A 17,807-nucleotide genomic window follows, 5' to 3' on the forward strand; every position below is an offset into this window, starting at 1 on the left:
CTTTCCGCAGGGATAAGTATCAGTTAAAGGATGGAAGAAAGGCAACCACAGCGTTTCGGTGGGGTTTCCTCAAAGAGACGTCCGAGCTCAAAGCGCCCGCCGCTGGCTGAAGCCAGCCAAGGGGAGGGACCGAACACAAGAGGGAGGGGAGAAGCCGCCCCAGCAGCCTATGGAGTTGATCATCCTCAACTCCGGATTCCGCGAGGCTATATAAGTGGCTTCGACGACCGCTCGCCCCTTCCTCCGACCGGCATTCCGGGAAAGAGCACCGCCGCGGCGCCCATCTGTGGAGGGGAGGGGGAGACCCTCTGACTTCCCCAGCAGGCGCTTGCCCGGTGTCCTGGATCGGGAGGGTGGAGAAAGGCGGGCCGTTGCTCCGAGCCAGAATGACTTCCATCCCCGCGGCCAACTGGAGCGGCGCCGAGCTGGGCGGCTGGAACGACAGCCTGTCCGCGCCGGCGGGGAGTAACTGGTCGTCGCCGGTGGCCAACTTTTCCAACCAGTTTGTGCAGCCGGCGTGGTGCCTGGCGCTCTGGTCCTTGGCTTACGGCGCGGTGGTGGCCGTGGCCGTCTTCGGCAACCTGGTGGTGATCTGGATCATCCTGGCCCACAAGCGCATGCGGACCGTGACCAACTCTTTTCTGGTCAACCTGGCCTTCTCCGACGCCTCGGTGGCCGCCTTCAACACCCTGGTCAACTTTATTTACGCGCTCCACGGAGACTGGTACTTCGGCGAGGCTTACTGCCGCTTCCAGAACTTCTTCCCCATCACCGCCGTCTTCGCCAGCATCTACTCCATGACGGTCATCGCGGTAGACAGGTGAGAGCGGGGCGGCGGGCAGACGGGTCGGGATGAACCCACGGTCAGCGCGCCGGGGGACCCGATCGATCCCGGGCCGCCTCCTTTCTCTGCCCGCCCGTCTTTATATGCGGGCAGACCTCGTGCCCTGAGTTGGCATCGCCTTGGCGCCCCAAAGCTTAGAAAAACCTGACTGCCTTCGTCGGGAGGGCAGCTGGATTGGCCCAGTGTTTTTGCGGCTGACCACGTGGGACCGTGGAGAGGTGCGAAGAGGCGAGTCTCCCTCTCCTCCCTAGAGCATTTTCCTAGCGCTCTGATTCAGAGGCTCTGTTTAGATCAGATCCAGATCTTCTTCAAAGGCTAAGGCAGTAAGTTCAGCCTCTTCTCCTGCCACCCGAAGCCTTTTCAGCACCATTTCTCCGGACAGTCCTCACTCGCTGCGGAAGCACCGGTAGACACCGAACAGTTAGTTCATCAGTTCTAGAAAACCAAGCCATTCAAATTTCCCTCTTGTCAATGTCACATTTCTTAGCAGAGCTAAAATCCACCCCCTTGAAACTCTAGGACAGCGTTTCCCAACCTTAGGAACTTGAAGATGCGTGGACTTCAACTCCCAGAATTCCCCAGCCAGCATAGCTGGCTGGGGAATTCTGAGAGTTGAAGTCCACGCATCTTCAAGTTCCTAAGGTTGGGAAACGCTGCTCTAGGAGGGGGCATTGCTGAGGGTGGATAGGATGGTTCAGCTGAATTTTTTAAATTCAATTGAATTTAAAGAGCGTCGCCAACACAGTTTTTCTATGTAGGTTTTTCTATTGCAATTGTTCTAATTTCTGCCTTTCTGTCTTCTTCCAATTTACCCCACTTGGAGATCTACTGAATTACTGGTTCCTCTCTTTCTCCTTCCCCCCCCCCCCATAACTGCTTACAATTATCTTGATTGCAATAACAACCTGGCATGTGTACAAAGTTGCAAAAGGAATATCTTCCCCTGTTTTAATTGAAGTTAGATATTTTGTAATTATGTCTAAGTTATAAAAGGGATGCATTCGTTATATACCAAGTGATAGGCATTGCTATTTTGCAAATGCATAAATCAGGATCGCAGATAGTGGATCAGGCTAGAACTACTGTATGACAATGTCTATGGATGTCTCTTGGAAATGCTAAGCAAGCCATTATCTTGCTTAGCCTTACCTACCTCTCAGGATTGTTGTGTTAGTAAAAGGAAGTAAGCCTGGATTATGGTTTGAGGAGTTGAGGAAGGACTGAAAGAGAGACACACATATTACATCTTTTACATTTGTACCTATTATTTCCTTTTAAAATCTAAAGCAAACGGGAGCAAAACATCATAAGTCAGGAAGTTCTGTTATCTTTGATATGAAGAAATACCTCTATCTCTAAAATGTACTGCTAATAATCCTGTTTGTACATGTCAATTTCTGGAGAAGATAAACAAACATAGACATTTATGACTGGGTTTTCCACTCAGGTACTTTCAAGTTCTCAAAAGTATCTTCATTTTGTTTTTCTTCACTTGGAAATAATGGTTAGGACTATACAGTGCTTTGGATTTGATTCTGAAAGATACTTTGACATGTTGAAAATTAGCCCTTCTTTGGAAGTCCATAAAGCAGTCTAGAAGTATCCCATGATAGGTATCACATTCTTTGGAAGATGCAAAGACATAATATATTTGCACACCTGCATATTTCGAAGCACCTTGAAGCTCCTTTTTGTGAACTGAAGTAACAGCCAGCAATACTATTTGTCACTGGATCCTGGACTCTTCCTCTCCCTCTCCCGTACCCTTGGGGGGGGGGGGAAGTGCTGAAAATGAAAATGGTCCTGTCAGATCAGACAAAAATCCACCTTGTTCCACATCTCCAAATACAGTTTTTCTAAAAGTGGTTTACTCTGTGAAGTTTTACTAGATAACTACTATAACTCAGTCTTGTAGATGGAAATGGAGGACGTTCAAGGGCATCTGCATGTCTAACTCAGCCTAATTTCTAACTAGTGGATCAATGGACATAATGGGTTACTTTTGAATAGGCATATATTTTCATTTCAAATAAACACGTGATTGCTAGCCTCACTGCCTGCTGATACTGTTGTGAATTAATCATTTGTATCAGTTTGGTGGCTAGAAAGAGGGAGAAAAAACTCACTTGTATTTCCCTTAAAATTTAATCTAAAATTAAAACAATTTAATTTGCAAGTGTTAGTTTTAACATAAGTATCAGATTCAGTTCATGTTATGGAGGGTTTCTTTTTCTGTTTTTAAATAATAAGGTGTAGCTGGAATTGAATGATGAATATCTGAAGAACCTTGCAGATGAAGTGACGAGGCAACAAATGCAATTTTGACTACACAATGTCAGGGAGTGAGAAATGATTAGAAGATCCACTACTAAGTATATTCAATTATTCAGTTTTTAAAAGTAGTAGACTAAGTCTGTCTAATGCTCACCTTTAAAACATGAAGATTTCACTGAGCTCTGAGATGGAGCAAAGACACATTATAATGAAAAATATTAAAATGGTATTCTTGAGCTGTCCCAGATTTTTATAGCAAGACATATTGCCATTCCTTGTGTGCCGCTTTGAGTTCCAGGATGAAAGAAGTGTGTCAGAGAAGAGTCGTACCCAATTGCTCACTTTTTAATACTTACGCAATAACAATAGCAGCATAATTTAAGATTCTGGATTAAAAGCCCATGATATGCATATGCTCCCTTGATGAAGTCAAGCAACAATAGCTGCAGTCAATGCCGGGATGCTAAATAACTTGCAAACCTCACAATCACTGCCTTGTTTTCAGTTTGAAAGGAAGGTTGAAAGCAAATATAATAAATACTTCATAACTGTCATTAACTCAATCAACCCAAGATATTTTGAAACCAAGTGCAAAGAAATCACTGGCCACCCTCATTCCCCTCATTCCACATACAGAAATGAGCTAGAATGACTTCTGGTTGGCAGTGGGTAGAGGGTGCAAGTCAGCTTTCCTGTTGCATATATTCTTCTGTTCTTTAACATCATTGCCATAACCCTCTTAAGTAGCATTTGCTGCTTCAGACATCAGGCAGTTTGGTAGGGCCAATTTTAGACCAATGAATTCTCTTCCTGACCCATTCTAGCTTCACACCTCTTGATGCGTTTGAGAAAGATCTGAAAACTTTTAATAAGAGAGACTGATTGTGAGCAGGTGTTGAGAATGGTGGTTAATAAGGTAAGGTGATGAGGCTGTTTTGTTATAAATATTTCTGGTTGGCAGGAAAAATTGGATGCATAGATTTAGGATTTTATCACTGTTCAAGGGTTATTTTTTACCATTGTAAATATACCAGGGTGTATATAAATTTGATTGCTTGGGGGCCATTTTGACATCAATGTTCATTCATTAGTTTTGCTTGTGGTTGGACCGTGTCTTGCAGGTAAGGAGCAGGTTAGAAATGCAGTCTTGGTTGTTTGTTAATATAATAAATGCTTTGGGTAAAGCAGCTGGAGATTGTAACATGTAAGGCATTCAGTATATTTGTGGCAGCAACTGTTCATTCGTGTTTTCATGGAATGGTCTTTCCCATCCCTTCCCTCTGAGCCACTTTATATTGGTGATGGCAGAAACTAAAGTAGGAATTTTCTTCATGCAAAAATGTGCTCTGCCTCCTTACTATAGCTGAAGAAAAAGTATTAATTGCATCACTTTGGCCTTTATCATAAGTGGTGAACAAATGATGAACAAATACAGGTGGCTTTCATTTAGCAACTGCCTCGTTTAGTGACTGATCACAGTTGCGACAGTGATGTAATAGTAACTTTGTGGCCAAACCTTGCATTTATGACCTTCACAGGTCTGTAGAGCAAAGGAAAGCTAAAGTAAAATCACAGTTTCGCTTGGTGACCACTTCACTTAACAAGAAGTTGCAGGTCCCAGCTGTGACGTCTAAATGACGGCCATCTGTACGTCAGTTCAGCAGTACAGTACATTCCCTTTGGCCACCTTATTGGCAATAGCTGCCAGTGAAGAAGGCCTTGTTTGACACTAAGATGAGTGTTGTGTCTTTCAAACATTTAGCTGATTCTGCTAAATTTCTGTAATCTTCTCGCGAAGCTCACTACATTAGTAAAGGAAAAGATTATGGAGCATGCTTCATCAAGTTAATTATTCTGCAATCATGCTGAGAGATATAGTGTTTATCCAGGAATAATTTTCTTTCTATGCAGATGCCATGTCATATGGTCCATTAGGCTTATAAACGGACCAGTTTGTTCTGCTACATTGCCACTGATTGGTGTTAAAATAGGGAGTGTTTTTAATGGATCAAAACAATATTCTCAGAATTCAGCATTTTGTTTGCTGATAAAACCAAGCCAAGGTCTTTATTAATGATATTTCCTCTCTTTTTATCCCTTATATTGGTAACTAGAGAATGAGCTATTGTTAATGATATATGATGCTTAAGATCTGCACCTCTAAAAGTCAGCACTACATCCACATATATTTGTATTCACTCATTCCTTGATTACTTGATTTACCTGTGCCAGAGCCCTCAATTTTCCCCGAGTTCATAAAAATAAAATATCTTAAAAGCATAAAAGAAAACATCCAATTAATCTATATTAAATTAGCTTGAAGTATTGATAGAGAATAACAGTGTTTAAGCCTTCTCTCATTTTGTTAATTTGAAAATTTATACATTTCTGTGATATATGTGGAAAGGTATATCCATAGCCTCTGGAAATTCTCTATTCCATTTGTGTGCAGAGTAAGGAAAGAGGAAGAAAAATTCAAATTGCTTCAAGGCTTCAGCCAATTTGTGAAACAACAATTTTTTGTTCTGGCAGAGTTGCCCTTTCATAAAGGGACCTATTATATTTTTCCCAAATGGTAACGACTGTAGATACTTGGGATAGTTGTGAAAAAAATTCTTCTGTGTGTGATTTTAGTGTACTCATGTCTTTCTGTACCAGTTTTGAATTTCAGCATTCTGAAATGTTTTGAGCTCTTTTGATTCATGCTACTGTCAAATAATGAGAGAAATGTATTACAGTCCTACTAGTGCAACCCCAGTACCATTCAGTAAACACAAGATTGCAGTTCAACTTTTAAGCATATTCTGAAAGCCAAAATAGCGACAACACTTTCCAGGTCCAAGTCAAAAAAATCAGAAATCATAGAAGACTGTCCCCAACCTCCAGGAGTAATTCCTAACGGTTTAAAATAACAGTAGTGTAACTTCCAGTGTAAATGTTGCCATCTGATAATGCATTTCTCTCCCAGTCTTGCTCATTGTAATATATACTTACTTCTTTTTTATTTTTTTAAAAAAGGGTGTTTGGAGCATGGTCAGGATTATGCACTATGAAAAAATGTTCTTTTTTTGTCGAGACAGTAAAGGTTTCCAGCTAGAATGGAGTAAGTCGTTTGCATTTATTTTATTGCTGGCTCTGGATAGTGACCTCAGAAATTGTATTGTATTGTATCCTTGGTGCTCTCTGAGCTTGGTTATTTTCTTGTAGATGTTTCATATATAAAAAAGATGTTGAGACTCTAGAAAGAGTGTAGAGAAGAGCAACAAAAATGATTAGGAGACTGGAGGATATAACATATGAAGAGTGGTTGCAAGAACTGGGTATGCCTAGGGGTGATATGATAGCAGTGTTCCAATATCTAAGGGGCTGCCACAAAGATGAGCGGGTCAACCTATTATTCAAATCAGCAGAAGGCAAGACAAGGAACAATGGATGGAAACTAATCATGGAGAGAACCAACTTAGAACTAAGGAGAAATTACATGACAATTACAACAATTAATCAGTGGAACAACTTGCTTCCAGAAGTTGTGGGTGCTCTATCACTGCAGGTTTTTAAAGAAGATATTAGATAACCATTTGTCTGAAATGGTATAGGTTTTTCTGAGCAGGTGGTTGGACTAGAAGACATCCAAGGTCCCCTCCAATTCTGTTACACTGTTAAGATAATTCCTTTGTTTAAATGAAGGACCTTTGCCAGGGCCACCTTTGATTGCCTGCAACAAAGATCCTTAATGGTCAATTCTTAACATCTTAGTACTTGCCAATGCAAATAGTCATTGCCTTATTATCATAATTGGGACCAGAATATCTATTGCTAAATAAGGTGGATGTTAAGTAAGACATGCCCACTTTTACTACCTGCTCCCTTCAGCACCAAAACGGTAAAGTTCATTCTGACACACTACACAAAATAGACAGGCTGGTAAGGAACTCCCTTCACAACAGTTCCTAAAATTACACAAAAGCACTTGGAGACATCAGCTAGAGATCTGGATCGAGCTGTTATTGGCATGCGAACTACAGCACATTCTTTTCTTTCCACCACGTTCCAAAGACTCTGTTTCTGTTCTGAATTACTACTGATTGTTATTACAGCTTAATAAGGTAAACAAATTGAAACTTATTTCATACAAATTCTAGCTTAATATAGGTGACACAAGTTTTCCAGGATATGAAGATTTTGGATGAGATAGCATTCACCTTTAGAATCAAACATCACAGCGTATTGATTCTTAATAATTGTTTCTTTATCACTGAGTTTCCAACTGGCCAGATAGAAATTGTCCAGTTTTGGCCAATGTGCAACTAACAGAATCTGCTTCTGTTTAGCCTTGGTGGCACAGTTCTTTTAGATTGAATTATTGTTATACATTCTCTAACAGACTGCATTTAGTTGGTCCAGATTGAACAGAAAGTTAGCTGATGCTCCCATAAGGGTGGATATGTTGAAAATAATTTTAATGGCTGCCAGTTTCATTCAGAGTCATGCTGAAAAAATCACCACGGAAGTGTCTTCAGACAATGCTGGCTCCCTCAGCTGAGAAACAGAAATGAACACCGCCTCCTACAGTCAGACATGACTGGACAGGAAATGGAATAGGACAACTCACCACAGCCAATTCGCTGTGGCCAACTTGCCACTGCCAACCTGCCGCAGGCAACTCACCACGGCCAACTCAATGCAGGACAACATGCCATGGCCAACTCGATGTGGGGCAACTTGCTGAGGGGGCAATTTAACAATTCAATTTAATTATTTAAAATAAATTAAAAATTATTTTAAATTTTGCCATTTATGTTTCATTTTGTCCCTGTTCTTACATCCCGTCTTTAATGATTGTATTTCACCATTTCTTTGATATTAGTGTAACTCTTCTCCTGTGGCGAGTTGGCCATGACGAGTTGTCCTAGAGTGACAACAAGTTGGTTGTGGCAATGGCTGTGGCCATTTGGCTGTGGTGAGCTGGCCGTGGCAAGTTGGCCATGGTGAATTGTCATAGACCCCAAGGGAAACCTTTAGCTTTATAAAGTAATTCATGGTGCTAGTGATTGCTGTTAAAATGTCCAAGGCTAGTTACAGCAGAACATCTCAATGTACTTTCAGCCTCTAAGTTATGAAACTCTTACTTTTGTGCCCCTCAAGCTCTCTCAGCTGCCTAGAAGAAATTTTTCAAATTCAGATAAGTTTTTAAAGCCAGGTTTTGATATTGCAATTGGTTTTCTTAGCTGCCCTTTTCTTATTGCTTGCTTTTAAAATGATGGGATTTATTTTCAACCATGTCCATCACAAATGCTTTATTTTTTTTTCATGTGACAGGGCAGGATAAAATATTTCTATAATAATCGTGTGTTTCCCAGAGAAGGAAGATAAAAGTTTGAATGACATTATTTTGTTTCCAATAGTAAGGGGGCAGAGATTTAAAGAGTTCATTTCAAGAGGATAAAGAGAATAAATAGTGCTAGTCAATGTAAAACACAGCAGTTCTTCCAAATTATTGCTTTGCTTGAGTTGTAATGCATGAAAGTGAACAGGAAAGACTACTGCTGCAGGTTGTAGCAAAAACACTAATTTTCTAGCAACTTTGTTTTAATTGACTTTATGGTAAAAGGACTCCAGAAGATGGTAGAGGACAGGAAGGCCTGGAGGAATGTTGTCCATAGGGTCGCGATGGGTCGGACACGACTTCGCAGCTAACAACAACAACAACATGGTAAAAGAGCAAAGCATGTGAACCAAAGAGGGAGATGCACATGTTAACAAAGCTAAAGAATGATAAATAAAAATGTACATAGACAGGCAAATCAATTTTTTTTAAAAAAAAACATGCAAATTAACAAAATTACTAGACAGTTAAATGTCTAACAGCTGCAGCAATTACAACACATTGTATGATCCCTCTGGAAATACCTGGTGATTTGTCAGTGAAGAGGAAGCTAATAATCTCCTCTCCTGGGCTAACGGGGCTATAGATGGAGATGCATTATTAATTCAGTTTGCTAAACTGTGCACAAGGGGCATTGCAAAAGCACACAAGAAACTCTCTTTCTTCCAGCAGACAAGAACAAAGTCAGATTTGTTCCTCCAGAAAAGTTGGCAGGACCCTGTAACAGGCAAAATCTCTCCTGTGTTCAAAAGATATTTGCTAATTACTTAGCATTAGATAAATAACTCCACTACAATAGTGCTGCATGCACGGAGTGGGAAGGAGTTTTAGTGAAACCATTTTGAATGTCTGTGCGAAGGACCCATTGTTCCAGTTCAAACCAGCCTCTCCTGGAACTAAGCGGTACCAAATAATGAAGTGAAAGCCTTTTAATATTTTAAATCTGCAGCAATCTATATTCAAGGATATGAAACCATGCTACAAAATCAAACAGGTGAGGATGCTGTCCCTCCCCCAAATTTTCACTGTAGTGCATGAATCCAGCAAAACAGCAAGTAGTTATGCAAAGAGATAATCCTTGGGTTTCAATCTCAGCAGGGCATTCAGAACAAAACCAGGATTTGGACTGGGCTGCCCCATTAGAATTTAGGTCATGAGTGTGACAAGTCTTTGTGCCACATAGCAGGGAACTGATGACATTAGTTTTGAAACGTTTGATAACAGTTTGGAAATAGTTAGGTATGTTATGGTTAACCAAGTGCAGAATGGCACTTGAAAGATTATGGACACACATTAGTGAAATCAATACCCCTCTCCATTAATATGATAAATATAGAGTATGATTATTGAAATAAATATTTGGGACACCAGTGGCTATCTTGGCATTTTGGTGAAGTTTGTTGTAGGCCTTTGAGGTAGACCATACTAGGAAACCAAACCTATGAATGCCAACACTACTTTTATGATAGGGTTACAATGAAAGACATTTGCAGGTCTGAATGCACCTCCACCCTATATTCCTTTATCTATAAATGAAATAGGAAGGATCAAACCTGAGACACTTTCTCAAATTATCTTTTTTTTTCTCCAACTCAAATAGGATCATTTTTCATATAAATATAAAGACGACAGCATCAGGGTCAAGCTCATCCCCTGATGGCTATCACATTATTACATCAGGATTTTGGATTCAGAGCTGAAAAGAAGTGTCAGAATGTGCAATGATATGCACATAGCACCCACATGTAACTCTTTAAAGCAGTTGCATGACTGTCTGCAACACAGTTACAGGCATAGATGTGTTGGGTTGAAGAACTTATAGACCTGTGCTAAATGTATTCTTATGGGTGCACAGTGCCACATTTCTTCCTCGGTGTGCACACTATGTGCACTACAATATTTTGTTAATCAGAAGTCTTTTGACTTTCAGCATTGTCCATCAGATGTTTCTCTTTCTGCATTCATTTCAAAGCTGACACCAATGTAAAGTCAGGAGTCAACTGCTGAAAATACAGCTCAATCTTCCAATTTCTACTTGGAAAAATTCTAGATTGGCTAGGCTCCATGAAATATTGCGTCTATATCCAAGTAGCATACTTTGAATCCTTAAACAATGCATGAAAGTTGGTTTGGGAACTATTACATTAGTGTCTCTTCATTTCCTTAGGTTTTATGTGTTACTGAAGCTCTGTGAGGCTATGACAAGTTGCCATTGCTCTTGATCACCTAAGACAAAGCCCAGGGTATCAACTTGTGACAAAGGCAGAGAAAGAAAACTGTCTTATCTTTCATTTTTGGCAGCAATTAACAAGTAGCTATGAGGGATAGAATTGCAATCAGATTTTTGATTTAGTATGTCATCACTAGTAAACCATCAAAACATGGATTTGTGTCAATGACGCATGTAATATAACTGATATATTTCCCTGTGGCAATGCCGAAGGATAAAATGGCTTTAAAGAGGTAATTATAAAAAATAAAGAAAGAATGGAAAATAAGCCCATTGATGTTTATTCATTGTGATAGTTCTGTAGTCTTCATGTTTATAGGCAACATGGCTCTGAATTACCATAGCTAGCAGTTATTGCACTAAGAAATTGTAGTCCTTCTGTCTTGCTTCTCTTCACTAAACCACCAGTTGGCCAATGTCAAGAAATATTGCTGGCTATGATCCAAGTCACATATTCTTGACTTATAAGGTGGTGGTGAAATCCAATTTTGATACATCTTTGATTCATGTTTGTATATTTCGATTTGTTTAATGAAAATATCAGGAGAATGGAACTCTTCTGTTTTGGCTGCCCTGGAGTATAAATCTCACTATTTTATTTTTAAAATGATGTTCAAGCCTACAAACTGTGATATATTTTCCTCCTATCCCTGCAGCTTTCTATTCCTTGCAAGTTGTATAAAGATAATTATGCACAGATTTTGAAAGAATAAAATTTGCAGAAGTCCCTGACGTTTACATTACTAAAGCTGTGGGAAGCCTAAGTTGATGATTTCTCCTGAATTTTGACAGAAAAATATTCATACTTTTTAAAGTGAAATGTTTGTATACGTGGGTGCTAAAGAAGATTGGTTCTTTCTCTTTTTAATATGCCCCCTTGAGATCCCTGCAATTGTTTTTGTTAATAAGAAATCATTTTATGGATAATTAATTTTTTATCCCTCCAGTGTACAAAATGCACATCACAAGAGTTCTCTTTTGCTGATCTTTACAGTAATGAGTAAGAGTAGCATTTGTTTTTTTACAAATAGTAAATCTGAATGGGCCATTGATTACTAGAATCAAAAAGGGAGAATTTAAAACATAAGGGAAAATATATTTGATGCTTCATGCATAGAACATTGGAATGAGAATCTCTTCAATTAAAAAATGTCCCAGTTGTGAGTTGTCTAATCAAAGGAAATGCTTGTTCAATAATTTATCTCAAATGCTCTTCAAATAAAATTCACTGGGGCAGAAATCTGCAGTCCACTTTGCTGTTCTACAATGCTTTATACATTGTCATCCTGATACATACCGTATTAAAGTACTTCTGGGGAAGAAAATTGAGGTTTATTGCATTGCTGGTGGTTTAGTTGCCTGGCAGAAACAAAACTTTGCCTTCAGGTAAATAACCTTTGACTTAAGCTTCAAACAGATGTTTTATCCACAGACTTTTCCTGATTCCATGCAGACTAGTTGAGACTACAGCTCCCCAATTTCCCAGCTACCATGTCCTTTGCAAATGTTTGTATATTTTAATGTTTTTAGGGTTTTATAATGATTGTTTTTATATGCCCACTTTTATTGATTGTGATATGCCAGCCAGCTTTGTTTTCTTGAGAGATGGGAATGTGATTAATATATAATGAATTTCATATGTAAGCAACATGCATTTGAAAAATATTTACTTTTCTGGCCTTTTTCACTGTAACGTACTCTTCTTGCACATCAGTAGACAGCTGGGCTTATAGTCAGGATAGCAGTATGAGCATAAAAGGTAAAGGTAAAGGTTCCCCCGCACATGCGTGCTAGTCATTTCCGACTCTAGGGGCCGGTGCTCATCTCCGTTTCAAAACCGAAGAGCCAGCGCTTGTCCGAGGACGTCTCCGTGGTCATGTGGCGGGCATGACTAGACGCCAAAGGCGCACAGAACGCTGTTACCTTCCCACCGGAGTGGTCCCTATTTTCCTACTTGCATTTTTACGTGATTTCGAACTGCTAGGTTCACATAGGTCATGGTTTCTATTAACTTTGGCTGTACCTTCTAGTTTATCTTAAAAAGCTCACACTAACATGATTCACATAGTACTCTATGCCGTAATAAAGTTTCCTTTGGTTCCCTTCATCCAACTTCTAAACCAAAGCTATGGTTTAGCAGTTGCATACACCTAGCCTCAGTGCTTTTTTTGTAAAAGAAAAAGGTGCCGGAACTCACACATGTCATACAACCTGCCTTGCCTACCCTACAAGGTTCCATCCAGAAAAGGTGCCGGAACTCCATTCTGAGCGTTCTATGAGAAAAAAAGCCCTGCCTAGCCTAATGGGCTGTATTCAGTAAACTAGTAAGGGAAACCATGTCTTCATTCAGTAGCCATGGCTTAATGCAGTTGAGAAATCTACAGTAGCTATCTTTTGTTCTGCAGAGCCAGACAAAATGGCAAATGACAAAATGTGTACTGTAATGTTATGATGAAAACCATATGATTCAAATATTTGTCTATATTACAAGCATGAAAGTTTATATCATCACATCATGACATATGTTTCATCAGATTTGCATCATTGTGAGATAACACCTATTGTTGTCTCCCTCACTATTCAGGATGTAGTTTGTTCTGCTCTAATGCTTTTTCTAAAGGGAACTAATCAGTCTCATAAGATCTTTAGGTGTTTAGGTACAGCAAAGTAAGCCTTCATAAATATTATCTCTCCTTCTCCCCCCTCCCCTGCCTACCCACCCAATGCTCATAATATTGGTTATGGGTCTTTGAACATGGTAAAAAGTGTCTTTCCTCCTTTCTCTTCCTTTATTGCTTGAGATTTGTCTCCTTACATAAAAATAGGAAATGTTGAATTATTGGTGTTGTGGCAATTACAGCCTTTAAATTTCTGGTGTGTTGGGGGAAAATATTTGTATTCTTACCTGCTGTCAGCACTCAAAAAGAAAAAATATATAAAGAATCTTAGAAATATAAGTGGTATGTGACCCAAGCATATGCATCTTAGCCACCTTTAGATGGATCTGAGTCTATGTCTTTGAAGACTATTGCATTCTTTTAAATTATGTGATGCAAGCTCATTTCAGTTATATTAGAATAAATGGAGCTTTTAATAGAGTAGTGTTTAGCATTGATCCCAGCACTCTTTTAACATTTCCAAGTGTATTATTTTCATGAAACTGTAAGAATTGTCAGGAAGCGGGATTTCACTATAATTTTGAACCTGTGGTTTCCCCTAGTTCTTATGGTGGGGAGTGCGTACTAAGAAAAGTACAGATTAAAGTAAAATCCTAGAAATATTTCCCGAAGGGAAGTAAAAGTAGATTTTGCCTGTACATTCATATAAAAGGATAGGGATGAGCAGAAAGCAAAATCAGTTGTAATTTTATATAGCTGTTGACAAAGTCACTAGATCCTATCACAGCACTCCAAATCTTCCAGAGACAGGCTCCTATAGAACATATTTCCAGACTGTGAGATATGTGATTTTTTTCTGAGAAGTATGTAGGTTGGAGTGCTTGTGAAAAAATAAGGCATGCATCAGTTTCATTCATTTAATTTCAAATCATTTGAGCTTCTGAAGCCATGCCAAGCTTAGGAAGTTAATGGATTGGAGGAGCTGCTGCAGATCCTAGGACTTTAGTAGGCAATGCAGCAATAGGGAGAAGTAGTATGGTGAAGTCAGGGATAAGGACATGATCAAAGAATTAGGTACACTATCATGCTTCATGTAGGTTACCCAGAGACATGACTGGACTACAGGAGGGAGCCTTCAAAGAACTCCCACTAAGTGACTAAACTTAATAGAACGTACTTCATTGTCTTATTGTATCAATATTTGGTTATGTTGTCCTTTATGTATTGGAGATGGCAGTTTGAAAGGTAGAGCTTTAGGTGAAAGCAGACAATTCATTATAATCATAAATCTGACAAACTTTGGTTGCACAAGGCATTCTTCATCAGAAATGTATAAATATCAAACTTGGAACATGGTGTAGAGCATATTTCAATAGAGGCATTCATTTGAAAAAAAATATTATACATGTCTTAAACTAAGCCTACTATTCTGGGCTGCAGAAGTGTAGAGAACTAATACAAGGGGGTGGGGAAAAGGATTGGATTTTCTGTGCATCTTTGTTACCATCTAAGGTTATTCAGCCTTTTGGAATCGAGGTCTGATAGCTCCCTCTTACACTAACAAATGGATCTAATTTCTCCTAGATTAAATTCAGGCCAGTATTTCTGATATTAACACTTTTAGTTAATTGCTCAGCGCAATAATGCCTGTGCTGCATCCATAGGTTTTCCTACGTTAATTATTTATATTGCTGCAATCTATTTTCCTTTCGTTTCTAACCCCCTCCTTAAAACTGATTATCTGTTTAAACTCCTTTCTCAGAACAGCAAACGTGATAATGGATTTTCTGACTTTTTAAATAGTCAAATGTTCTTATTTGCAAAGATGTGATTAGTCTGGAAATGAGATTCTTTGTTATTCTTATTTTGATTTAGCATCCCTTTGCCTTCATACACCTGATAAAACTAGACTGATACTAAAAAAAAAACCACATAAGGATTCTTGACTTTTGAAAGCATCACTAGTACAATTTTTAGCTCAAGCATGGCTGAGTGCAACATGTTAGCCTGGAGAAAACAGTCTGTAGAATGTAGGGCCTTTTCACCACCCAATAGGATGTAATATACTTATAACCATGAAGCTTCATAAGAGCTACCTAGTGTAACAACAGTCAGGAGGAAAATGAAGGAGATTTAAAACTGTTAAGGAGATAAAAAAATCCATTTTCCTAGCATACTTTTGTAACACAATATGGGCCCAAGAAGTATTTTGTTCTGAGTTGGCTAAATCTCTTGATAAAAGATTTCTCCTATGACTTACTCAGGCCAAGAATAATTTCAACTCCTTTGTCAATAGAAAAACAAGAGTCACACTTTTTTTACAAAAAAATATGGATGCCAAAGTTATGGCAGTGGTATTATAATATCATTAGAGGGGATAGGGGCAAAATTTTTGGCTTCTTTTTTGAAAATGTTGGTAGGTTTGTGCAAATGGATCTGTTTCTTTAGGACAACTGTAAAAAGGGAAATGGGGACTTTTAAAGTTTATCTGGATATTTAGACCTTTGATAACCTGGAGGCAGGTTGTTCCACTGGTTAATTGTTCTAACTGTAAGGAAGTTTCTCCTTAATTCTAGGTTGCTTCTCTCCTTGATTAGTTTCCAAGTTTTAGTTATTGAACTAAAACCTCCAGCATCCACAGTTATCATTAATATGAGGGATGCTGTGAGCTCTCAGGAATTTTAGACAGAGCATTTTTTTCCAACACATGCTACTTATTATCAGATATTGTACTTATGATATGATGCCCTTTACCATTGACATATCTCTTGCTTAAGGCACAGTGACCCAACAGATGGCTATTCAAAATTTTACTGATTCTGATACTTTGAATTCATTGTATACATTGTCTATGAACAGCCAAGGTATGATTTTTATCAATGCAGATTATGATAGAATTTTTCAAATTTCATTGTGAACAAAATCTTTCATTTGGTATCTTTTATGCCAACTGGATTCTAGAATGGACTTGGAGAGGATATTCAGTTCCACAGCACTTCTGTGTTCATAACTCAGGCTTCAGACACTTAATCCCACACTCAGGAACTTGCTTCTCAAGAAAAGAGTTATAGACACAATATGCTAGATTAGTTTCGTTCTTGCAGGCTAAACGGAAGGTACCATGCATAAAAATCTGCTTGTGTTGGTACACACTCAAGAGCCCAAGTATAGGACTGTGAAAAAAGGGTTTTTGATTCTAAGGTATTTTTCTCCCATCTTTTCAAGCCACTGGATATTTGGCAACTCTCTTCATAGCCATAGGAGACAGGTTATGCTGACCATGACTAATTTCCTCAAGCCTGGAAACCATTCGAGGTGCTGGTCATTACCTATAAAGCCCTACATGGCTTGGGTCCAGGGTATTTGAGGGAACACCTGCTGCCAGCATCAAGTGCCCTTCGTCCAGTGTGCTCCCACAGGGAGGGTCTGCTCAGGGTCCCACCGGTAAGAGATTGCCGGCGGGTAACGCCCAGGGATAGGGCCTTCTCAGTGGGGGCGCCTGCCCTCTGGAACCAGCTGCCAGTGGAGCTGAGGACTGCCCCCGACCTCCGTTCATTCCGCCGGGGCCTGAAGACCTGGCTCTTTGAGCTCTCTGGCCCAGGCTGAGGATTAATTTATTTTAACTGGGGTTTTATTTGCACAGGGTTAAGTTTAATCTTTTTTAAACTGGTTTTAACTTTTGTATTGTTGGTTTTTAATTCCCTGTAAACCGCCCTGAGTCCTCAGGGAAAGGGCGGTATATAAATGTAATAAAATAAATAAATAAAATAAATTGGATACTGTCTCACCTGCTTCATTCCTGACGATAAAGGTTATGCTGTGTTTGTTACATTGTATGTTCAAGCAGATGCTATCAACAGATTAAAAATACAGTACGTTACTGATTGCCATTTTATGAAGTCTCTTTATCCCACACCCCATGTATATTTATAAGGTAGCTTTAGTTTATCCATATAAAGCAATCACTAACAGAATATTGCAATATCAGGATATAGATTCAGTGTTTTATTGGCAAAATTTATTGCCCATAGAAATACAGATAGCAGCTAAAGCAGAACAAAAATTAAATCTTTATGAACATAATAAAGATGTTTGATAGAAGAAAAAGGATTGGGAAAATTCTGGAGATTTTTGAATAATTGTGAGTGATAATGTTGCCATTTCTATCTTAGAAGGAAAGCTTTTCCTGAGAAGGAAAAAAAGTTGTGAAAGTTACTCAAATAATAGTACAAAAATACACATAATTTCTCAAAATCATTCTGAAATTTTAGCTGTCTAGTCAATCTATTCAAGAATCAACTCAAGTATCATATTTTTAAAGCAGACATAGCAAATTAGACCAGGAAAATACTGAATTCACAAAATTAGTATTGAGCAATTGTGCCTTTCAAAAATGGCTAAAAACATCCTCTACTATTCCTTGGATAATCTGGGGAATTACTGACATAATGAATA

At 39.0% G+C, this 17,807-nt stretch overlaps 1 protein-coding gene across 1 annotated transcript in view; it reads left to right on the forward strand.

Moving 5' to 3' along the window:
- Positions 1–386: 386 nt before the first annotated feature.
- TACR3 (tachykinin receptor 3) overlaps positions 387–17,807 on the forward strand; it is a gene marked incomplete at both ends in the record, with an annotated part of 46,541 nt that continues 29,120 nt past the window's right edge. The window contains one exon of the mRNA XM_083368089.1: positions 387–820. Coding sequence (XP_083224215.1) covers positions 387–820 — 434 coding nt within the window. The remainder of the gene's footprint in view (positions 821–17,807) is intronic.

This window comes from Vipera ursinii (genome assembly GCF_947247035.1).
Source record: "Vipera ursinii genome assembly, chromosome: 7".
Classification (NCBI taxonomy): domain Eukaryota; kingdom Metazoa; phylum Chordata; class Lepidosauria; order Squamata; family Viperidae; genus Vipera; species Vipera ursinii.